This window comes from Hyperolius riggenbachi, chromosome 5, assembly GCF_040937935.1.
Source record: "Hyperolius riggenbachi isolate aHypRig1 chromosome 5, aHypRig1.pri, whole genome shotgun sequence".
NCBI classification, from domain to species: domain Eukaryota; kingdom Metazoa; phylum Chordata; class Amphibia; order Anura; family Hyperoliidae; genus Hyperolius; species Hyperolius riggenbachi.
Window position 1 is genome coordinate 411,268,304 of NC_090650.1, and position 25,514 is coordinate 411,293,817.

Consider the following 25,514-nt stretch of genomic DNA (forward strand, 5'->3'; position numbering starts at 1 on the left):
TCCATCGCAATCCATATACAGAGGCTGGGTCTGTCTATAGAGCCCAGCCTCTGTTGCTAGTTAGTTCCCTCCAAAATCCCCCCTGCGTGCTGTCAGACCCCATAAAACACAGCCGCGCTGGCGACACGCAGCTTGTCGCAGCCGGCTGTGTTTATCTCACTACTGTCAGTCTCACCGCTCCCCCGCCTCCTGAATCGCTCCAGTCCCCGCCCATGTCCCTTCCCTCGCCGCTGATTGGAGGGAAGGGACGCGGGCGGGGACCGGAGCGATTCAGCAGGCGGGGGAGAAGCCGAGACTGCCAGTAGTGAGGTGAACACAGCCGCATAGCGCAGCTGTGTTTTATGGGGTCTGACAGCGCGCATGGGGGGCTTTGGAGGAAACTAACTAGCAACAGAGGCTGGGCTCTATAGACAGACCCAGCCTCTGTATATGGATTGCAATGGAATAACCCCGCCTCGGGTTCTCTTTAAGGAACTACAAGTCCCACAATGCATTTGCCTTTATGATTCATGACTGTGGCTGTCAGACTCTCGCAATGCATTGTGGGACTTGTAGTTCCTTAACAGCTGGAGAGCCAAGTTTGCAGATCACTGTGCTAGGTAAATAACCTCAAGCAAGTGCAGACTTGAGAGTAGTAGTAATAGTAATAGTGAGAGAGGTAGTAAAGACCTCAGCTTCAAAGCACTGCTGCACTGCCTGATATTCCAAGCTATTCGCTACTAAGAGTTCTATGCACAGAGGGAGATATTGCTTGCTTGGCAGCTGGAAAAAAACTGTTATATACCGCAATGCAAGGAGGTTCACAGACAGCAAACTTTCAGGACCAGGGTCCTGACATCACACTGTGGGAGGGGTTTCACCACAATATCAACCATACAGACCCCTCTGATGATCTATTCGAAAAAATGTAAAGGAAAGATTTTTCATTGGAAAGGGGGTATCAGCTACTGATTGGGATGAAGTTCAATTCTCGGTAAAAGTCACAAAGCACCCCAAAGGTCATGCATTAGAGGTTAAGGTTACTGGGGTGTTTTTTTTCTACATTTAGGGTAGGGGAGCAGAGTGAGATGGTGAATGTAACACAATCTTCATTTTACTCCTGTTTAGAAGGAGCTACTCAATGCTGCCTTCCTGCAATTGGAAAAAAGCAGGCATCCTGAAAATCAGATCAAAGTTGTGAGACTGTTAGCAGTGGGGTCCCACAGGGGTCTGTTCTGGGTCCAGTGCTCTTCAATTTATTTATTAATGACCTAGTAGATGCAGTAGCGAGCAATGTTGCTATTTTTGCAGATGCTACAAAATTGTGCAGAATCATCAACTCTCAGGAAGATAGTGTCATATTGCAACAGGATCTGGATAGGATGGCTATATGGGCACATACATGGCAGATGAAATTCAATGTTGACAAATGTAAAGTCATGCATTTTGGTCGTACCAATGGTCTAGCACCATACAAAATAAATGGGATACAGTTGGGGACATCAAACTTGGAGAATGACTTAGGAGTACTCATCGACAACAAGTTAAATAATCGTACTCAATGCCAAGCCGCTGCAGCTAAAGCTAACAAAATTTTGGGATGCATTAAAAGGGAAATAAAAACTCGAGATGCTAGCATAATATTGCCCCTGTTTAATTCTCTAGTAAGGCCACATCTGGAATATGGCATTCAGTTCTGGGCACCACATTACAAAAAAGATATTGCAGTTTTAGAGCAGGTGCAGAGACGAGCTACAAAATTGATACGTGGGATGGAAGGTTTATTTAGTCTAGAGAAAAGACGCCTTAGAGGAGATCTAATTAACATGTATAAATACATCAGAGGGCAATATAATAGCTTGGCGGATGAGCTTTTTGTCCCTAGGCCTTCTCAAAGGACTAGAGGACATGATCTGCGCATGGAGGAAAAACGTTTTAGCCATTTATTTAGGAAATGGTTCTTTACAGTAAGAGTGATTAAGATGCGGAATGCATTACCACAGTCGTTATGGCAAACTCTATACCTGCATTTAAAGGGGGCTTAGATGCTTTCCTTGCGTTGAAAGACATCCATGGCTACAATTACTAGGTTATGCCTAATGATGTTGATCCAGGGATTTTATCTGATTGCCATCTGGAATCGGGAAGGAAATTTTCCCTTTTGGGGCTAATTGGATCATGCCTTGTGGGGTTTTTTTTCGCCTTACTCTGGATCAACAGGGATATGTGAGGGACGGGCTGGAGTTGTACTTTGTACTGGTTGAACTCGATGGACGTATGTCTTTTTTCAACCAAAATAACAATGTAACTATGTTCATGCTGATGCTTTCATTCACTAATGATGAATACACTTACTGCAAAAAGTTTTTAATGGAAATTTAACATTACTATAAGAAAATCCACCTCGGGTTCTCTTTAATATGAGGGAAAAAGTAAGAACCCCCCTGGTAGACTTCATACCAATTGGGACTTATAGTGGATCCAAGATAAACTTTTACTCATTGCATAATTGTGTTCCTTTCACATAGTTTATAGGACATTTCTCAAACCAAATGCTTTTTAAGGTTTATGGTTCTTGTGATAACAGAGTAGAGGGCACACAATGAGTTAAAAACAGGTGAGCTGCTTAGCTATTGGCTTGGAATAACAGAGACTATTATATATCTGGGCATGCTGCGGATTTGCCAAGTAGGTGCAAGGTTGATCGTCAACCTAAAAAGTGTTACAGTGCACCAAGCAAGACAAAACTCAAAGGGCAGCTCAAGACAAATGCTACAGTGTTGTAAATTAACGGCTATTTGTCTATTAATGCTTGATTGGGGAGCAGTAAATGACTGGCATAACTGGCCCGCTATCAGCCTCACAAAAATACAGACACACACAACACATCGCACAGATCGCTCTGCCTGTGCCTGGCTCATACAAGTACAGACATACACACACAGCGCTCAGCTCACTCTGCCTGTGCATGGCTCATACAAATACACACACACATATCGCTCAGCTCACTCTGCCTGAGCACGGCTCACACAAGTACACACACACACATCGTTCAGCTCACACTGCCTGTGCACTGCGCACACAAGTAAAGACATACACATCCCTCAGCTCACTCTGCCTGTGCACGGCTCACACAAGTACAGACACACACATTGTTCAGCTCGCTATGCCTGTGCACGGCTCACACAAGTACACACACACACACACACACACATCATCGTTCAGCTCGCTATGCCTGTGCATGGCTCACACACGTACAGACACACACACACATCATCGTTCAGCTCGCTATGCCTGTGCACGGCTCACACACGTACAGACACACACACACACACATCATCGTTCAGCTCGCTATTCCTGTGCACGGCTCACACAAGTACAGACACACACATTGTTCAGCTCGCTATACCTGGCTGCTGAGAACTTTGACAAGTTTACACAAAGAAGCTGCTGGTTTCCTGCAGTAAACAGACAGGCTGAGCCCACATGTGTCATGTGAGGAGTTCTGTCAGCATTCAAATGACGAATGTACCAACGCCAACACCTGATTACCATACACAACACAACTACACGCCAGAATGTAACAGAGCTGTGTAAGATCAGAGTGACAGATATATAAAGAACTGCTACTGTCAGGCTTGTCTGCTCTACGATCACAATCAAATTCCTCCAGTATCTAAATGAGGAATCCAGCATGTGCTAAATGATTGTTTCTGCCCCCAGCTACAGTATATCCGTTCTTACAGTTACAGCACCCTATATACAGTATACAAAAAAATAACACAATCTGCTAACAACGCAGCTCCTTTGTTCTCTCATTTTTTAAATCAGATTGCCACATGCAGAACATCATATTTATAAAGGGACAATTCGATTTTTATTTTTTTTCAGTGCTGATTCATGCTTTAAAGTGGACCTGAAGTCTTGCACAGGACAGAAGGAAAAACAGAAGGAAATGCACCCTGTACGTATTTAGAGAGTTTAGCCTGTCTAATTCCCCCTCATCTGTGACTAATCGCAAGTGTAATTTGATCACTCAGCTGGCTACCTTGGCAGAGCAGCTTATTTGTTAAAACAGGATGTTAACCCTATGTCTGCTTCCATGAAAGCAGGAAGTAGACACACTGCAGATGTATTGCAGGATTTCTAACCGCTGTAGCAAAGAAATGTTTTTCTTTAAAGGTTATTATGCTGTTGCTTATCTTTTAGAGCAGGAAGTTCTAAGTTCAAGTCCATTTTAATTAGACAGTGAAAAGCTCCAGTCACTCGTTCCCAAGTGCTGAATAGAACATTCACCTATAAAAAAAAGTGGCAAACGTGTTTCAAGCACATATCCTTGCAGTACACTGAAGCCTAAGGGGTTCTACAGCCTACAAAGTGAAAACCATACCTCCATTAAAAGAGCACACAAGCCAGATTTATTAGCATCTCAGAGAGCTATGCTTGTATCTCCTCCCCGATCCACCTATAAACTCCCAGACCAGCTGGGGGAAGGAATTATACCACACAACAGAAGTCTGGTGGAGCGGAAGGGTCATTTTGTAGTTTGCTAGACACTCCTATAGCACTTGTACACCATTCAGGAAAAACAATGGCCATATAGGCAGTATTCTGGAGTACAGAAAGAAATATGTCAGGTCTATTAAAGTTGGTAAATATAGACTATATACATTGTGATGTATGCTTCCTGTGGAGAATACAACAGGAAGGTGAATTTGGCTGCAGCATGAGGAATAAGACTCCCCAGGAACAATTTCAGCAGGGGGAGTTGTTGATGGGGATCCCCAATGTGTGATACAACCAAGTGAAATAACAATAAACAGTGCTGACTATACTGATTGAAATGACCAGTCACAGAAGCACTCTAGGAAAATCTCAGTGATAGCTCTTGAGTCATTGTGCTGCCCTGGCTGCTCCACAGTCTGGTATTTCAGGTTCCCCCACTCATAGAACAGGACACTTTATCAGGTGTTTTATGACTGTCATTAAAGAGCAACACTTAACATTCCAGAACAGAAAAAAAAATCTATACAGCAAATAATCAACTTCTTCAATTACATATTTCAATATTTACATTCAGTTCTCAAAAAGCTGCAATTTTTATAAGCCACATTTTAAAGAGGCACTGTACTAACAAAGTAGATATACCGGTAAGTAAATGATTCAGGATACCCACTTTTACCACATTTCTCCTGGTTTCAGCATTAGAAACACTTCATATCGTATATAATAATTCCTCTGTCCCTTGTCCTCCTGTGTCTCTGTTGTGCCTGGTGTGCATGCGTGGCACATGGACAGACTTTGGGCAATGGTCGTCGTTGATGGGCGTGCGCGCGTTGTAGCTGTGCATGTGTATGGGTCGCAGACAGACGCTCCTTGCGGGGGAGGGGGGGAATTCACCCCCGGGAGATTTGGGCACAGGATACAGCATATGGCTTATCTTGCTGCTGCACAAATTCCCGGCGGCGTTAATTACTATTCCCCCTCCAGGTCCACGTGGATAGTGGGGATTGATGTAATTCTGCTTCCAGCTATTGCTGGCGGCCCAATTACAGTGTTTTCAAAGTAACTTCAGACGTTACTGACTGTGCGCCACCATAGCCACATTTGCAGTGTTTGGGGGAGCAGCCATAGTTTATTACTAATATATTTACTAATATATTTCTATAGCTCTCTCCACACACACACACACACACACACACACACACACACACACACACACACACACACACACACACACACACACACACACACACACACACACACACACACACACACACACACATATATATTATCTAGCTCCGCCCTCCCAGTAGGCTGATTAGCTGTACGGAACTTACCCGAGCATTGTGGGAGACCAGGTATATTTTGTACTAGTTTCGGAACCCTCTACAGTGCTGCACCAGACCAGGCTAAAGATGTTGCTAGCTGCCTAACTAACTGCCTGAATCATTTATATATCAATATTGAAAAAAAAAAAAAGTTACAATTTTATTCATTATGTTATTTTCCCAACAATTCCTCTTTAAATATTAACTATGAATATGTCATCTGCATTGACTATTTGCACGCAGCTCCAAGCGATACATAAACTTTGTGCATTTTATTTAATAACAGATGAAATTGCCATGAGATAGAGGTACTTATGCCTGACGTTTCCTAATCACAATCGGATACCAATTATTCTACAACTTGCACCACTCAGTATTAATATTACTGATGGCGTCCTCATATTCCATAACAATACATGGAAGATGGGCCTGCATGTGGAATAGGAAAAGGCTGCTGTACATGAATGTTACAGATTCCCTTACACACTCCAATGAGTTCTGGGTCACCATGAGCTTGCTGGTTAGAATGTTACAGATGAAAGAGGGAGCTGCACATGGAATGAGGGGGTGGGGGGCTGCTGTACGTGGAAGAGGGGGCTGTACGTGGAAAGGGGCTGCTGTACATGGATAATACACATGGAAGAAGGGGCTACACATGGAATGGGAGACGACTGCTGTACACTGGTGTTACACATGGAAGAGGGGGCTGCACATGGAATAGGAGAAACCTTGCTGCACATGAAAAGTGATTTGGAGAAACTATAAATCAGGCCTCGACTCTGGTTGTACAGTCAGGTCAGGTCAGGCTTAGTAGCGTGACAGGTACACTTGGAGGGAAGCTAATGGGATAAAACAAACAACCTGCATGCCAGTCTGTGCCTGCCACAGCTCAGATCCCAGCCAAGAAACACTGTATACAGCACTGAATGCGAGCTATCAGTGCAGGTGATGCCAGGCAGAGCCTCCCCCTCCCGCAGGACCTGATCACCTGCCAGGCCTTCAATCCATAAAAGCTTTTTATTCAGCAGAAGTCTAGCTGGCAGCGGCACAAGTTCAGCTCAGTGCGGAGCAATAAATCAGCGGGATCCCCCTGCGGGCACATCAGGCCCAATAACAGCCATTCAGCCACATCCCGAATGGAAGCGACGCCACAGCTCAATCATCTCTAATATGTAACATAAAGCATACCTCCGCTCACAGAAATGACACTGCACAGCTCTCCGTAGGGCTAGACTGAAATCCAATAGCCCATTATCAGAGATGGATTCAAATGTAATGGGGCCCTAGGCAAGGTAGTAGATTTGGTGCCTCCTTATGGCCCTTTTGGTAAGCTGAAGAGAAGAGAGGTCACAGAAGGTGGCAGGTAGGCCCGTTGACGCCCACTACACCCAAGGCACCTTCCTAGGTTGCCTGGTGGATGATCCTGCTCTGCCCATTATTACGTGTAATTGTTCTAATTAGCTCCTGTGATTGCTGTCTGAAGCTTCTCCAATGCTATGTTCAGCACTGTGTTTGTGCAGACGTTAAAGTGTAAAGGTGGCCATATATCTCTCGACTTGGCGGCAAATCAGAATCAACCATCCAATTTGATAATCATTATCGAATCGGATGAAAATCAGTGCTGCCAAGAGCATGCCCAACCAATGATGCAACCAATTCCGGGCCGAAATCGGTCACATGTTTTGATCGGACAGATACCTTTCTCTCCTTTATTTGCTCACTAATCACTTAATTAGGAGTCAATCTGATAATTTTTCCTGCTGCCTGCAATGTTATCAGTTAGCATAAGGGCCCGTTTCCACTAGTCGCCGTGCATCCTACAAGACGCGTGGCAGCACTTCCTGTTGTGCGAGTACGCAAACGAATCCCAGAAGCCGTGCCGTTCACGGCTATGGGATTTGCTGCGACTCGCGCGGAAAAATGCTGAAATGTGGTCCGAATCGCTATGGCAAGCAGCTGCTGCATTATTCCCTATGGCGGAGTTTCACCGCGCAATTTGCCTTCAGGGAAACTGCGGATTCGGCCCTCAATGAGGCATAAATATGCATTGCAATTACATCAGAGCAGTCTTAAGCTCAACACACACCATACAATCTTGGTTGTACAGATTTACCAAATCTATGTAGTTTAACCGGTTCAGCACCGCATTGCCGAAAATCTCATGCATCCGAGCAACGTTCACCTCCCATTCATTCGCCTATAACTTTATTGCTACTTATCACAATGAATTGATCTATATCTTGTTTTTTCCGCCACTAATTAGGCTTTCTTTTTGTAGTACATTTTGCTAAGAATTATTTTTTTCTAAATCCATTTTAACAGGAAGATTAAGAAAGAAATGAAAAAAATTCATTATTTCTCAGTTTTTGGCCATTATAGTTTGAAATTAATATATGCTACCGTAATTAAAACCCTTGTATTTTATTTGCCCATCTGTCCCGGTTATTACACCGTTTAAACGATGTCCCTATCACAATTTATGGTGCCGATATTTCATTTAGAAATAAAGGTGCATTTTTTCAATTTGCGTCCATCACTATTTATAAGCTTATAATTTTAAAGGGACTCCGAGCAGTGCAGAAACTATGGAAAGATGCATATCATTTTAAAGCTCTCTCTCTCCTCTTTCCAATGATATATAAATCGTCGCCCTACGCCTTTTAGTTTTCGCTATTTTCGCGATTGAAATTGCTGCGGACGCGATTTCAATCGCAAAAATAGAGAAAACTAAAAGGCTTAGGGCGACGATTTAGGTGTCGCCAGAAAGAGGAGAAAGAGAGCTTTAAAATGATATCCATCTTTCCATAGTTATATTGTATTACACAGGGCGACTTTTTCTGCTGAATGGACCTGCTGACACTGGGGAAAGTGTCGTCCTGTGTAATACAAGTAACTATGGAAAGATGGATATCATTTTAAAGCTCTCTTTCTCCTCTTTCTGGCGACACCTAAATCGTCGCCCTACGCCTTTTAGTTTTCTCTATTTTCGCGATTGAAATCGCGACCGCGGCAATTTCAATCGCGAAAATAGCGAAAACTAGAAGGCGCAGGGCGGTAGTTTATATATCATTGGAAAGAGGAGAAAGAGAGCTTTAAAATGATATGCATCTTTCCATAGTTTCTGCACTGCTCGGAGTCCCTTTAAATAATATAATAACATACTCTCTTGACATGCATATTTAAAAAGTTCAGACCCCTGGGTAACTATTTATGTAGTTTTTGTTTGTTTGTTTTTATTGTATTTTCTTTAATTTTTTTTTTTAATAAAAAATGTATGTGGGTAATTTTTGGTGTTGGAGGGAAACTGCTTATTTTAAATGTAAAATAACATAATTGTTTAATTTAAAATGTATGTGGGTGCAGTTTACTATTTGGCCACAAGATTGCCACAGTGAAAAAAGTCCTGGATGCGAACGATCTCGCATCCAGGAACTTAAAAGCAGAAGAGAAGTTTCCTGGGGGCAGAAATACCGCGCTCTCTGGATAGAAAGCGTCGGCTTTTCTGCGGGGAAGTTAGATCGGTGAATGGGAATTACATTCCCATTCACAGATCGGTGGGCTAGCGGCGGGTGCCCGATCGCGCGCACCATGCGGCGGGAGCAGCAGTGCCTATCTGGACAAGGAAGCTCGTCCAGATAGGCCGAACTGGATAAAGGCCAACAGATTGAAAATACCTTGAATGATTGATTGGATAAGCCTTCATACTACATGAAAGTGGTAAGATTGAACAACCAAGATTGTATGGTGTGTGTTAAGCCTTATAGGGCTTGATTCAGTGCTAACCTACTTAGCGCGTCTAAAGTCTTTAGACACGCTAACCAGGGTGCTAAGGTTAGCACCGGATTTCTCAATCAGATCGCGCACTAACTTTGCGCGCGCAAAGTTTTACGCGCGCAAAGCTTTACGCGCGCTAAGTCCCATAGGCTTTAATGGGCACTTCGCGCGGCGCGCCCTGCGCTCTGTGCAGTACGCGCGTAAAGTTTTACGCACATAAAGTTTTGCGTGCGTAAAGTTTTATGCGCGAAAAGCTTGTTTAGACGTGCTAAGGGGGTTTTCACAGGCGTGTTAACAGTTAGCACCGCTTTGTGAATCAAGCCCATAGTCTTTTATATTCATTTTTTACTGTGCGCTCATTAGGGCAAAAATGTAATTTTGAATTTTAACCCACTTTAAGGCCTCTTTTATACTTGCAGGTAATTCCTGCATTGCATTCCCCTATTTTACCGCAAGGGGCCGCAAAGGCAATGAGTCTACGGAGACTTTCACACTTATTGCGGTCCTTTGCGGTGCGCTGGAAGTATCCGAGCCGTTTCAAGGACAGCAGCGCATTACCTCAAGCACCATGCTTAACGTACAGTGCTTGGGGAAATGGAAGTCTATGGGTGATGCAGAAAGTGTAAACGATGGAGCGTGGTGCGCATCCGCGGACCGATGGGAATCCCAGTGATGTACTTCCTGCCCAGTGTGGAGTACGTCACCGAGCAGCGCTATGCATGTCACCCTGCTGCAAGGTCATACAAGTACTTTTTTTTTTTTTTTTTTTGCAGCATCGCACAAAACAAGCGTGAAACCGGCATAAAGACTAGCTGAAAAATAAAAGTCAGCTACCTAAACGTTCACATAGTCTTATCTGTTCTCCCTCGTACATTCCTCCTCCTTCCAGGAAGCCAAGAGTTGTTTCCTAGAATCCCTCATTAGAGGTCACTCAGACCTCACGATCGGCATCCTGGGAGACGGCTGAGGGCTACCGGAGTCATGGGAACGGCTGGCCGACTCCCGCCAGACCAGAGCCCTCGGAGGAGAACAGACATTATACTGACCACAAAAGAATCCAACTAGGTGCCGTCTCCATCTGCCGGTCCTGTAAAAAGTTCCAGCTGAACGGACAGAATGGAAGTTTATAAATACTTGTAGGACACATGGGATGAATCAGCTCCAGAGGCAGCGCCATATGATGTTAACAGCGGGGACTTCTTCCCCGCGTGTTTACATTTCGCCTGCGAGCTGCGATCGGAGGCTCGCAGGCAGTTCACGGAGACACCCTCCGTGAACTGACATGGAACGGCCGCTCGAACAAGCGGCCGTTTCCATGGAAACCCGCAGACAACCAGTTTACGCCGATCGGCGTTAGCTGGTCGTCAAGAGGTTAAAAGGAAACATCCATATATCTCTCAGCAAATGAAGGAGGGTCCCTGTTGGGTCCCTCTGTTCCAGGGGCCCTGTTGCCGCCACAGGCTTCGTATCCCCTATTGCTATGTTACTAAACTGGCTTAATCTCACCAGCAGTGACAGAAAACTGACTGGGGAAGAGTTTATATAAATACTCACCTAATAACGCAGGAAGTTGGATCACAGTGACGTCCCCCGACGACAATCATTACCTGATCCATCTTCCTGCCGGTGGATACAGATGACGTCACTCGACGGGCGCGTACAAGTGTAAGCAATCACAGCACTTTGCACAGGAGTTGTCTGGGATCCTAAAGCGGGATTGTCACCATAAAAATCAAATTTCAACAGCAACTGGTCTGAGTGTATTAAGTGATAAAGATGCTAATCCTGCATGCAAAACTTTTTCTGCTGTTATGGTTTGGAGTTATCACATACTTTAGGAGCTCTGGCCCTTTAGTAGTCAGTGCCAAACAGTTGCATGTTGGGGGTTCTTTATTTTCTAGAATATATTCCTCTTCCATTTATTTTCCTGCCTAGCTGCCTATCTGAAACATGATCCTCTGCTCACTTGTGTTTACAAGCAAGGCTGAGGTGACTCAGAGATTGAAGGAGAAAAGAAAAAAAAGTAAAGGGCAGAAATGACATCAGGATTTAGCCTAAACTGTGGGCAAAAGACATGGTCCCACCAAAAACAGAATTCTCTTCATTTACTATATAACATTCACTGAAATCAAAACGTGGATAGTACAACACATGTGTTATGTAAGTAGATCAAGTATTTATCTACTTATATATGTGGTTTTTTTCCCTGGCATAGTATGGCTAATCCTCCTGCTTTAAAGAGACTCTGTAACTTAAAAAAGATCCCCTGGGGGGTACTCACCTCGGGTGGGGGAAGCCTCCGGATCCTAATGAGGCTTCCCACGCCGTCCTCCGTCCCACGGGGGTCTCGCTGCAGCCCTCTAAACAGCTGGCGACAGGCCCGACTGTAATTTCAATATTTACCTTTGCTGGCTCCAGCGGGGGCGCTGTGGCTGCTTTCGGCTCGGAAATAGATGGAAATACCTGATCTCCGTCGGGTCCGCTCTACTGCGCAGGCGCCGGAGACTTGCGCCTGCGCAGTAGAGCGGACCCGACGGCGATCGGGTATTTCCGCCTACTTTGGAGCCGACAGCCGTCAGAGCGCCTGCGCAGGAGCCAGGAAGGTAAATATTACGTCACGGCTGTACGGAGGGCTGCAGCGAGACCCCCGAGGGACGGAGGACGGCGTGGGAAGCCTCATTAGGATCCTGAGGCTTCCCCCACCCGAGGTCAGTACCCCCCAGGGGACGTTTTGCCGTTACAGTTCCTCTTTAAAGTGTACCAGAGCTGCCGTCCTCTGTCTGCAGCTCCGGTACCAGGTCCCGTCACTTCAGCCAGTCTATGCAGGAGAAGTGCGCCCTCTATGTATCTCTCCAACAGCCAGGCATGTATAAAACTTTTTAATTTCTTCAGCTCTGAGTCACTTTAAAGATCCGATCTGCTGTGACGGCCTACTGTTTTAGGGAATGGGTGGACCCACCTCCTGCCATGCTTTCCCCCTTAGCACCCCTTAGCTCTAGAAGGTCACTTGGTGCCACCCCTGCCCCACAATCATCACAATCATTACATACTGGAAGTGGTTATGTGGTTCACTTCTAGCATGGTGGGCACCAGTGAACACGGTTAAGCGGTATGTTGAACTGCATCTGAACTACTTGTAGTAAGTCAGTTTTGCAGACCCAGCAAGCCAAGTAATGAACAATAATGCAACAACAATCTCCACGCAACACCTGAAACTTAGTGTACTACAAAGGATGATACATTCCGTACAATGGGGAATTTTTTTTAACGTTTACTGTAAATACTGCGGCTTAAAGGGTACCTGAGATGTCTATAATGGGGGTATTTATACTTACCTGTTGCTTCTAATCCCCCCCCCCCCACCCGGTAAACTGGCCAGTCGCATGCTTCTCTGCATGCGTGGCGCAGGATTCCGCTGTGCTCACGTGTCTCCGGGAGTGTTCTGCGACTCCCAAGCACAATACACTCCCGGCTGCAGGAGCGCAACTGGGGAGTGCATGCGCTGCCGGGCCACGCATGCGCAGAAGAGCGCAGCCAGATTATTGGGGGGGGATTATAAAACAACGGAGCGGCCGGAGAGGGAGCCCACGCACCTTATGAGCCAGAGGAAGCCCCAGGTAAGTATAACTACCCCCCATTACGAGACTTCCCGGGTTTCCTCTAATCCTCTCTGAGCTCCCTGCAAAAGTGGAACCAAAGAAGACTTTTTTTTCCTTTTTTTTTTCTTTTTTTTTTGGGGGGGGGGGGGGGGGGGGGGTTCCATTAATTGTAATGAAGAAAAAAAACTTCTTTTAGGTTATCATGCTGTGGCAAATCTTTGAGAGCAGAGAGAAAGTACTAATTTGAGAGGAAGAATAATTTGATTCAGATTCTGATTCTGAGTATAGTTCCACTAAGAAAAAAAAACAAATAGGCTGATTTAAAGTGAACCAGAGACGAAGCACCCTTGTGTATTTTACCATATATATCAGTGGGAACATTAGAGAAAACACCTACCCTGCTCTCTGCTTCATCCTTCACTGCTCAGCCTACTTGTTAGCAGCCCTGATAAAATCCCCGACTGAGCATTCAGACTGACTTTGCTCAGGAATCATTATTTTATTTTTTATTTTTATAGCGCCAACATATTCCGCAGCGCTTTACAAAACACAATAAGTCGACAAGGGGAACATAGATACACTAACAAAATGTACAGCAGAGTTCCAAGCAGCACAAATATTGTTACAAAAACAGTAAACATTAGGAGGATGACCCTGCCCTTGTGAGCTTACAATCTAATGGGTAGTGGGGGAAACACTAGGTAAGGGGGTGGAGGATGGATGAGGCAGTGACATTTTGCCTCTGATTACATTGTGACAGATAAGTAAATAAGGGCTATACAATGTTATAAGCTTGTCTGAAAAGGTGTGTTTTAAGAGTGCTTTTGAAGATGTCCAGGTTTGGAGCATGACGTACAGGCTGTGGAAGAGAGTTCCAGATAAGGGGTGATGCTCGTGTAAAGTCCTGGATGCGAGCATGAGTCTGAGTCTGTCTTCTCTGATGTTTTTTGAAGCCCAAGCCTGCCCCCTTCTGGCTCTGCTATAATGACTCAGCTATAATTATTCCTGCGTAAAGCCAGACTGAATGCTCAGTCGGGGATTTTATCGGGGCTGATTAGAAACAAGCAGGCTGAGCAGTGAATAATGAAACAGAGAGCAGTGTAGGTGTTTTCTCTAATGTTTCCACTGATATATATGGTAAAATACATGAGGGTGCTTAGTCTCTGGTTCACTTTAACATTTTGTAAAAAAAATAAATAAATACATAAATAATAATAATGAAGAATAAATCTACCCCTCTCCCAAATTAACATAACACTCTAGCCTAACGCAACACATACATATGTGCAACTGAGGCACAAAGACGTATGTGAAATCACAATGACACTACATATATTATACGTTGCCATGCCAGGCGTTAGAAATGTAGTATTATTATTAGGCGTTATATTATGCATACATGCAAGAAGTAATAAGCTGTTTAGCACAAGACATTAATATACAGTATGTACAGAATTTTCGATTTTGCCCATTTTGCAAAACTTCACAGCTTTGAATCAAAACCTATTTGTTATACAGTATATATACTTGACCAAACAACATGTATTTGATGGAGTGGTCATATGCCGCATTTAGGCGTGATAATATATCCTATATAATAATTTCCCTGTCCCTGCATCCTCCTGTGTCAGTTGTGCCTGCCGTGCATGCGGGACACGTGGGTGGACTTAGGGCAGCGGTTGTGCACGGGCACACGTGGCCATGCGTGTGGGTTGTGGCTGTGCACATGCGCGTGTGGGCCAGGGCTGTGTGCGCGTTGTGGGCAGTGGTCGAGGCCGGGCACATGCCCATTGGCCAAGCGCCCGTTATTTAACGGGCCTTTTTTACTAGTAAGTGATAGTATTAGTTTTACAGTAAGGAGCATTTTAATAAACATCTATACCGATAAGGCAGGGTATCCAGAAGTGTCAGTATTCTTCGAATTCTGCCAATACTCTTCTTTGAAGGGGTTTTCTTGCTTGCACTTTTAAAAAACAAAAACTGCCATTTACCTGGGGCTTCTATCGGCCCACTGCAGCTGGAATGTCCCGTGCCGTCCTCCTCCGGATAACGCGTTCCCCGCCACCTGTGTAATTATTCGTCTAACTAGATAGAAGGCAGCCGTGGACGCACGCGTGCTGGCTCCCGTGCACGTCAGAGGGAGTATACTACGCAGGCGCACTACAGGAAAACTTCGTATTGCGCAGCAAGCTCCCGCTGACGCATGCGGGAGCGAGCACGCGTGCAGCCACGGCCGTGCAGCCGAACTTCTATCTAGTGAGATGAATAATTACACCGGTGCTGGCGGCAGAGTACGGGTGATTGGAGGAGGATGGCGTGGGACATTCCAGCTGCAGGGGGCCGATAGAAGCCCCAGGTAAGTGGCAGTTTTTGTTTTTTAAAAGTACAAGCAAGTTGAGGGGTGTTCATTGACATTTATGCTTGTATTCTACATTTTAGGCACGGAAAACACTTGTCTTTCAGTTTTGTGCATGCATTTTTCTGGGCACCAAGTGTTTTTTCACAGAAGCTAATGTGATTGATAGAGAAGATGCACATAATATGCAGAATTATGCTGTAGGATGTCAGTTTTTTAACTGCGCAAAAAACGCATTCAAGTGTGAACTAACCCATTGAATAACATGAGTTCTAATTTAAATCGGTTTTTCTGTGCAGAAAATGGCAGAAATCTTGGCTGTGGAAGGGGGTTAAACTGCTTCAAGCAGAACTGACCTCATACAAGAAAACTAACATAACGGGTTAGACCGGTCTTTGCATGTTCGAAGATGCCAGTCTTACCTTAAGTAACCATGTCGCTGTTTTTACACAGACCCCAGAGCAGATGCTGTAACAGCCCGGGGGCCTGAGCACACTTGTGCGTTGCTTTGAGGTATTGGTATATGATGCGCAAATACATCAGACAGTGCATAGGAACACAGACAACTGCGCACCTCTGCACTCCGAGAAATCGTCGCTGTGCACATTTCTGTCCACAGTGCTGTTCCTTGAGGTGGCCACACACCCTACAATTTTTTCATACTGTATTCTCCGGCATATAAAACGTTTTCTCCCCCAAAAATGGGGAGAAAAAATTCCCTGTCTTATACGCCAAATACAGGCAGTCCCTGACTTGCGAACCCCTGCGCAGCTGCAATGTCGGGGGCTCCCTGCATTGTCCCCATGTGTCCTCCTCCGCTCCCCCTTGTGCCCCCTCCGCTCCCTGTGTATAGCTACAAGCAGCGGCAGCGTGGCTCACCTGATCCATCTGCTGCAGCAGCAATCAGAGACTTCTCCTCTCCCAACTGCTCCCCTAGTGCCAGCTTGTGCTGATCGCATCATCAACAGAAGCCGGTGTTCAGACTTCCTAGAATAACTATCAAAGCACTATAACTCCTCTTCTGCGCTTGTGTAACCCCCTTAGTTGACTGTATAGTATAGCGCATGTGCAGCAGTGCCTTCTGTCAGCTCATCATACAGGGTTATTAGTTGCCCACCACAGGCCAGAGCCACGCGTCGACATAGATTAACATGACATCCAGGCCGACGCAGATCGCCGCAACTCGATGCATGGCTAACGTAATTTTGGACCTGCATCGGGGATGCGGCGAAAACGTCACTTGCGTTGCGCCGCACTGTCCCAGTATTGCACGGCGGTGGGGTGCGGTAAAAATACTGCACTGCCTCAGTGTGAAAGGACCCTGAGGGATTCATTCCCGATCCCACCCCCTTCCCCCCTCCAGACGACACGCCTCGTACATGTGCACAAGGCTTTACTGATTAATGTTATCTGCCGTAGAGCAGTAAATGTCAAAGAGCGGACATTAATTCCACGATTCCCCATCCACTGCCGAAAGGTTAATCTTTAACGAGATTACGCGGAGTGAAACAACCAGCATTATGCAATTGTTACAAACGTGTTACTTGCTAAACAGTTTCATCCATCACAAAGCAGCGAGTCTCGGGTTACTGACATTATTTCCACTGTTCAGCACAATGTAATGAAGTCAGTGCTAAGTACGGTCATCTGGCATGAAGCACAAGCACTATGGAGCTGTTATGGATATGATCGCTCTGCTGTACTTGCAGTATTGAACAGCCAATGTTAGGATGATGTTAGGATGCCTTCTCATTGGGCCATTAAACACAACAGTGTTGGCAGTGGAACCGTGCACACCAGTTTTGTAGTGCTCTCTTTCTGGGATGAAGCTTCTATGCTCTCTTTACCTTCAGAGAGCTCTCTCCTATACAGTTCCCTGGTGTCTAGTGGCCCCCTCCTTCCCCTATACAGTTCCCTGGTGTATAGTGGCCCCCTCCTTCCCCTATACGGTTCCCTGGTATCTAGTGGCCCCCTCCCTCCCCTATACAGACCCCTGGTGTCTAGTGCCCCCCTCCCCTATACAGTACCCTGGTGTCTAGTGGTCCGCTCCCTCCCTTATACAGCCCCCTATTGTCTAGTGCCCCCCTACCCTATACAGTCACCTAGTGTCTTGTGCTCCCTCTCCTCTATACAGTTCCCTGGTGTCTAGTGCCCCCCCCCCTATACAGTTCCCTGGTGTCTAATGGCCCTCATCCCTCCCCTTTACAGTTCCCTGGTGTCTAGTGCCCCCCCTATAAAGTTTCCTGATGTCTAGTGCACCCCAACCCCGCCCTTTCCCCTATACAGTTTCCTGGTGTCTGGTAGCCCCCCTCCTTTCTGCTATATAGTTCCCTTGTGTCTAATGCCACCTCCCCCTCACCTGAACTATTGCTGTGTACACAGGCAAGATGATTATCGCCTGAGGCAGCCGTTTAGGGACGTCCCTGTTGAGAATCTACCTTATGCACGGTAGCTAGATCCGAATCATCTCTGCCAAGCACACACTGAGCCCATTGTTCTCTTCCATACATCTATCTCCCCAGCGTGCTCCGCAATCATCTCTCTGCCCATCTCCATAGCAACAAGACATGCTGCTTGCTTTTAAAGGACCACTATTGCAAAAAAATATATAAAATTCATACGCATGTGTATGCATAGGTATAAGATGTGCATTTGTTCCAGAATAAAAAGCACTATAAATCACTTTTTCCTATGTTGCTGTCACTTACAGTAGGCATTAAAAGTCTGACCAGAGCCTTACAGTTCAGGAGCCTATAGGCACAGGTGTTCTCGGTGCCATAAATCTGCCCCTCAACACGGGCCACACCTCCAAGTAAAAATATTCTGAACTCTAATCCCTGCATCATGTCACCAACAAGCTGATCTGTGGTTGCTCAGGCTGGAAGTGCAGGGCAGGGAAGTGCGGGGTTTCTCCTCAAGGTGGGTGGCATGTCAGCAGGTGGAGGGCTTTGTACAGGTGTCTCAGCGGCTTCCTGCTAGCTGCTTAGGGGGGATAAGGTGCAGAGTCCGCTGGAAGCGGATGCTGAAATTCCTCCTGTCCCCAGGACAGCTTCCTCCCTGCTGCCTTCTCTGTTCCGCACTGCACCACCACCTGCGACATGAGGGTATCCCCAGCTCACATACACCCAAGGGGGAAGGGGGGTAGCAGCGTCTAGGCATGTTATTGCAGAAAAGTAAGCGCAGTAGCAGCTGTCCCTTTATCAGGAGGAGGAGGTCATTCAGGTAGGGGAGGTGCCTCTCCCACATAAAGCGCCTGTAAGCACAAGGCGAGCAGTGCCCAGCACCCACCGTCACCACCACACCTCCGAGCACCGGTATGTCCGTGTATGCTGCACTACCGTCTTGTATTTATGCATTCGGACTGTGCCTCACTTTTTGAAGAATAAATGTACGTTGCAGTGCTGGTCATTCCGCCTTCTCCTTCTTCCATGTATGTAATAATTGCAGTAGTATTTGTACTTCCCTTGGATCAGAGCACGCAAGCTACATCACTACCTGCCTACTCCCCTTCCTTGCTGGCTACACACTGCTGCAGTGCCACCAGCCTTCCTACCCGTTTCTGCCTGTAAGCACAAGCCTACAGGGCCTTATGGTAAATCCGGCCTTGAGTCTGACAGATCTGACAGGTGTTGGACTAGCCCATCTCCTAATGGGGGATTCCCATTTTTTTTTTTCTTCAAAAACACTTACCGAGGGGAGTTGCTCAGTCCAACTTCCAAAATAGCATCAAGTGAGTAGGGAGGCTGGCTAGCATCCTTCTATAGATCCTTTCCATAGAGTTCAGAGAATCCCCTGTGAGTAAATGGACTAGTCCAAAACCTGTAAGATTTTTTTATGTCTTCTGTCAGTGATAGGAACATAGGAGAAAAGTAATGCATGGTGTCTTTTACTCTAGGCAAAATGTACTTCTTATAAACATGTATTTTATACTTTACAATTTTTCACAATAGTGGTCCATTTAATAGGCATGCGGACCAGAGTTAGACTCTTATCGAGCGGCTCTACTCCTGGAGCCATTCTGAGTACCTGGAAATGAAAAAGTGACAGGACAGGGCAGGAGAGGACAGAACAGGACAGGGTAATGTGTAGCCAGAGAATTCTCCATCTCTCCACCCACCTCAGCTGCTCTCCAATGATGAATATCTCCCCCAGCTGCTCCGCCTCTGCGATGCTCTGAAGCAAGTGCAAGGAGAGTTCTTCCATCTCACCTGGGGAAGAAGAGTAAGAAGAGATCCATCAGTACAACAGTGCTTCATATGGATAAATGGTGCAAATACCCACATTAAAGAGGACCTGTATTGACAATAACGTCATGAATAAAACTGCTCTTCTTTAAATCGGCAGATAAAAGGTGTGGGTTTTATGTACAGTAGCCGTGTTTATATTAAACTATAGGGGATGAAATTGGAAAAATAGTGTATTTTGTATTTTTCCCTTTAAAATGCATAGAAAATAAAGTAATTACTGAAAACAAATATCAACCCCAAAACGCCCAGTTGGTGGTGAAAAAAACAAGATATAGATCATTTCATTGTGATTAGTAGTGATTAAGCTATTGGCAAATGAAAGGGATGAGCACTGAAAGGTGAAAATCGCTCTTGTCCGTTAGGGTAAAAACCCCTCTGGGGGAAGTGGTCAAAGCGCTAGGGTTACTATTTAACGAAGTATGAAAAATCGCAATTACGTAACAAAACTAATATAAAATCGCAATTGCTGGCATTTGTGATTAGCGATTGCGACTGCTAGTGGAAAAGGACCCTTATAGATTATGTAATCAGTGTAAGATCTTTGAAGAGTTAAGGTGGCCACACACGATACAATAAAATGATCCAATTTTACGGCAATTCGATAAAAACGATCGGATCTCCCGAAAAAAATCGAAAGCTTTTTTTTACATTCGACTGAAATATCCGATCCGATTTCCCGTTTTCTTCGATTTTTATCGATCCGGAATGCCAGATATTTTTCTTCAATCTTTCTAAAGATTGTATGGTATGTGTTAGATTGTCAATTTATTAACCACCCTGGCGTTCTATTAAGATCGCCAGGGCGGCTGCGGGAGGTTTTTTTTTTAATTAAAAAAAAACTATTCCATGCAGCCAACTGAAAGTTGGCTGCATGAAAGCCCACTAGAGGGCGCTCCGGGCGCGTCATTCTGATCGCCTCCGGCGATCAGAATTAACATGGAAGGCCGCAATGAGCGGCCTTCCTTGTATTGCTTACCTCGTCGCCATGGCGACGAGCGGAGTGACGTCATGGACGTCAGCCGCCTCCGATCCAGCCCTTAGCGCTGACCGGAACTGTTTGTTCCGGCTACGCTGGGCTCGGGCGGCTGGGGGGACCCTCTTTCGCCGCTGCGGCGGCGATCAGGTAGCACACGCGGCTGGCAAAGTGCCGGCTGCGTGTGCTGCTTTTTATTTCATTGAAATCGGCCCAGCAGGGCTTGAGCGGCACCCTCCGGCGGTAATGGACAAGCTAAGCTTGTCCATACCGCTAAGGAGGTTAATATACACACCCTAGCAATTTTGTCAGAGTTTCCAATCATTTTTATCATAATTGGGGAAAAATTTAACATAGCTGTGTGGTACATTGGTCGTATTTTTTAAATGTTACAATCAGTCAGAAAAATTTATTGAAATTCTTATATTCTTAAATTGAACAGATATTTAAAAAATTGTATGGTCAATTTAGGGCCTGCTTCCTCTATATACAGATCACAAGAGGAAACCCTGCCTATCTGTAAAACGGCATGCTATAGATTTATGCAGCACGTAGCTGAATCCCTAAGCCATATATGGCATAGCTAGCGATTCTGGCTGTGGCTACGCAGCAGAACGGGAGCCATGGCCAAATTGGAAATGGCCGCAGCTCCCGGTGGATATAAGATCTTAAAAACGAACCTGAGCTCAGAACTTCCTCTCTGCTCTAAAAGATAAGCAAAAGCACAATAACCTCTAAAGAAAAACATTTCTTTGCTACAACTGATACAAATCCTGCAATATATCTGCAGTGTGTCTACTTCCTGCTTTAATAGAAGTAGACATATTGTTAACATCCTGTGTTTATAAATTAGCTGATCTGCCATGGCAGAGAAGATTGCTGAGCTGACACAGCCAAGAGATCAAATTACAGTTGCGATTAGTCACAGATGAGGTGGAATTAGACAGGCTAAACTCTCTAAATACATACAGGGTGTATTTCTCTATGTTTTCCTTCTGTCCTGTGAAAGAGTTCAGCTCCATTTTAAAGAGACACTGAAGCGAAAAAAAATATATGATATAATGAATTGGTTGTGTACTATGAATAATTACTAGAAGATTAGCAGCAAAGAAAATATTCTCATATCTTTATTTTCAGGTATATAGTGTGTTTTCTAACATTGCATTATTCTATAATATGTGCAGATTACACAACACTCAGCATTCAAAATGAGTCTTTCAGAGCAGTCTGTGAAGTAATGACCTCTCCTCTGGCAGAGGAAAAGTAAATAGTTCAATAACAGTTGAGATAATAAAAGTCAGATAACAGCCCTCTCCACGACTTTGAAAGTCGTAGAGCTTAATGGCTTGTTTGCATAGAGATAACAACTGGAGTTTCTTAACTCTTCCTGTACTGGAAACAATTAGACTGATGTATCTGATCTTAATGTTTTATTTCTTAGCTGTACTACACATACAAATCATAATATCATATATATTTTTTTTCGCTTCAGTGTCTCTTTAAGAAAAGATCTATGTTGGAGAGTATTTCCTCTACTTACTCACCAGCTAATCTTCCCCTCCCACCTGACTCCTGCTCAAAGGACTTATCCCCAGCACAGCAGATGAGAGACAGCCAAGGTTGTTAAAGTCGACCAGAACTCTTGCACAGAACAGAAGGAAAACGTAGAGAAATGCACCCTGTATGTATTTAGAGAGTTTAGCCTGGTTAATTCCCCCTCATTTGTGACTAATCAAAAGTTGTAATTTGATCTCCCCCCTGTGTCACATGACTGCCTATGGCAGATAAGCAGATAAGCCCATTTGAAAGCACAGGCTGTAAACAATATGTCTGCTTCCGTGAATCAGGAAGTGGAAACTGTGCAGATTTATTTGAGGATTTGTATCAGCTGTAACATACATGTTTTTATTTAAAGGTTATTTTTATTTATTTATTCAAGTATTTATATAGCGCCGACCTATTACGCAGCGCTGTACAGAGTATATATTGTCTTGTTGTCACTAACTGTCCCTCAGAGGGGCTCACAATCTAGTCCCTACCATAGTCATATGTATGTATCGTGTAGTGCATGTATGGTCTAGGGCCAATTTTTTGGGGGGGAATCCATTTAACTGTATGTTTTTGGGATGTGGGTGGAAACCGGAGTGCCTGGAGGAAACCCGCGCAGACACGGGGAGAACATACAAACTCCTTGCAGATGTTGACCTGGCTGGGATTCAAACCGGGGACCCAGCGCTTGCAAGGCGAGAGCTCTAACCACTACGCCACCGTGCTGTGCTGTTGTGTATTTTTCAGAGCAGAGAGGAGTTCTGAGTTCAGGTCCGCTTTAAGACGAGAGATAGAGCTGAAGTGGTGTCAGGCAGGAAGACAGAGGCAAATAATACAATTACAAACCCAAGGTAATAACAGACTACTGTTAAGCCTCATACACACGCTAGATTAAAGTCAGCTGAGGCGGGTGATAACAACCACCTCTGCCGACAATGTGACGTGTGTACAGCGGCCCCTTATCAGCGTCCGCCACTATGCCAGCAATCCATCAGGCAGATTGCCCCACCCACTGCATGATGTCACTCTACTGTCACTCACTCTCAGCTCTATCCCCCCCCCCCCCCATAGAACTACAGACTGACACACATCTGTACATCCTCAGCCCAGCAATATCAACCGGGGAATCGGGTACATCAAGCTTGTGCACGGACCATAAATAAAATCCCCCTACACACCAAGACCAGGAGTCGCCTCCGACGCTCACACTGCTGCTCTGTGTCCAGCGCTCACACCAGAGGCTTTGTCTGATGTCTGTTCATTAGCGAATGATAAACTCTTCTCAGAAAAATGACACTGGAAGTCCTGGCATACAGCTAAATACCCACTTTACTCCAGTGCTCCCTTCATAATGATGTTACTTATTAAATGCAGAGTCTGGAGGCATATCTCATAGGTAATCTGCGCAGAAGAAGTGTCTATTATATAATGTGACTGCGGCCAGAAACCCACTAGGAGCGATTTTTCTGAGCGCTTTGCAATTTGAAAATTCTTGCTAATGTAATGCTATGGGGTGTGATCCCACACGAGCGATGTGATTTTATAAAAATCCTCCATAGGATTGCATTAGGAAGAGCTTTTTCAAATCACTAGCGATTAGAAATCGCTCCTAGTGGGTTTCTGGCCTTGAAGCTGTATCCATACACACAATGCTTATCTCCTGATTTTGCTCTATGGGTAAAAGTTCAGAAGCCAAGCATCTCTCTCTGCTTCAGCAGGGTAGTGCGTTTGTTGCCATGGAAATGGGTGGAGGGCCGATGCAGGGCCTGTGAGAGAACGGCTGCTGAACATCACTAAAGGGGCCCATACACCTAACGATTTTCCCGCCAATATACAGCCATTTTGATCACAGTGATCGAAACGGCTGTGAAATCGCAGCGCACACCGCTGACAGAACGACCGATTTCCGTCCGAAATCGATCGTTCCCGTCGATTCCCGTTGACCCATCTGTGCGGAAGATTTTTCTCGGTCGCCGGCGGGTCGGGAGTGCGTCGTTAGCGGCGTTCGAATGCCCGACGACCGACGCATTACAGCGGTAATACATTACCTGCTCCAGCCAGCGCGAGTCCCCTGGTCTTCTTCTCCGCTTCGGGCTCCAGAGCTACACAGAACTTCCTGTCCCGGCAGGAAGTTTAAACAGTAGAGCGCCCTTTACTGTTTAAACTTCCCCTGGACAGGAAGTTCAGTAGCCGGAGCGGAGAAGACAGCGGGGACTTGCGCCGGCCGGAGCAGGTAATGTATGCGCAGCAGCGGCAGCTTCACAGATTGTGATCGGTTTCAGGCTGAAATCGATTCACAATCTGTTTGCAGTAAAGGCAGCCATACAATCCCTCTCTGATCAGTTTCGATCAGAGAGGGATCTATCTGTTGGTCGAATCTGATGGCAAATCGACCAGTGTATGGCTACCTTTAGAGGACCACTATTGCAAAAATTGTAACATTTAAATTAAAATACAAGAAAACACAGATAAAAAGTACATTTCTCCCAGAGTACAATGTGCTATAAATTATTTATTTGCCTGTGCTGCTGTCACATACAGTAGGTAGTAGAAATCTGACAGACCTGACAGGTTTTGGACTAGCCCATCTTCTCATGGGGGATTCTCAGTTGCTCACTCCAACTGCCAGAACAGTGTGCAAACTGGTGGTGGGGACTGCCTGCATTTTTATATAGATTCTTTCTAGTGAGTGCTTTAGGAAAGAATAAATAAAACACTGAGAATCTCCCATGAAGAGATGGACTAACCAAAACCCTGTCAGTTCCGTCTGATTTCTACTAACTACTGTAAGTGACAGCAAAATAGGAGTGAGTGACGTAATTTATGGCTGATTTTACTGCCTATGGACTATATGAAGTGTAGATTGCATGATAGTTTATATTGACCAATTAACTCGTATCCATAGGGTAGAAGCACATGGCATTGCTCAATGCCTACATATTAAGGCCCATTGTGTCTTCCCTGGCTCTTTTAGCTGGGTGCTCCACCCGGCTAGTTTGGTGAGCACCCGGCTGTCATCGGCTCACCTCCTTCTCTGTTGTTACCAGAGTTGTGCAGAGAAGAACCAGCCCTGCATTCTCTCATCTCGCCGCACCCGGCCAGAAAAAAATTCTGGGGAGGCCACCAAGGCCCCATTAAAGTTTTGCTATGGGGCCCCATAATCTCTAGCAATGCCACTGGCTATACACCCCCCTTAGTGATGCACTG

General features: G+C 45.4%; 1 protein-coding gene across 5 annotated transcripts in view; it reads right to left on the bottom strand.

Moving 5' to 3' along the window:
• Positions 1–25,514, bottom strand: part of DEPTOR (DEP domain containing MTOR interacting protein) — a 153,040-nt gene that overhangs the window by 86,454 nt on the left and 41,072 nt on the right. For all 5 annotated transcript variants that reach the window (XM_068234933.1, XM_068234930.1, XM_068234931.1 and 2 more), the window contains one exon: positions 19,657–19,747. In XM_068234933.1, the coding sequence (XP_068091034.1) occupies positions 19,657–19,742 (86 nt within the window). In that variant the 5' untranslated portion in view covers positions 19,743–19,747. The remainder of the gene's footprint in view (positions 1–19,656; positions 19,748–25,514) is intronic.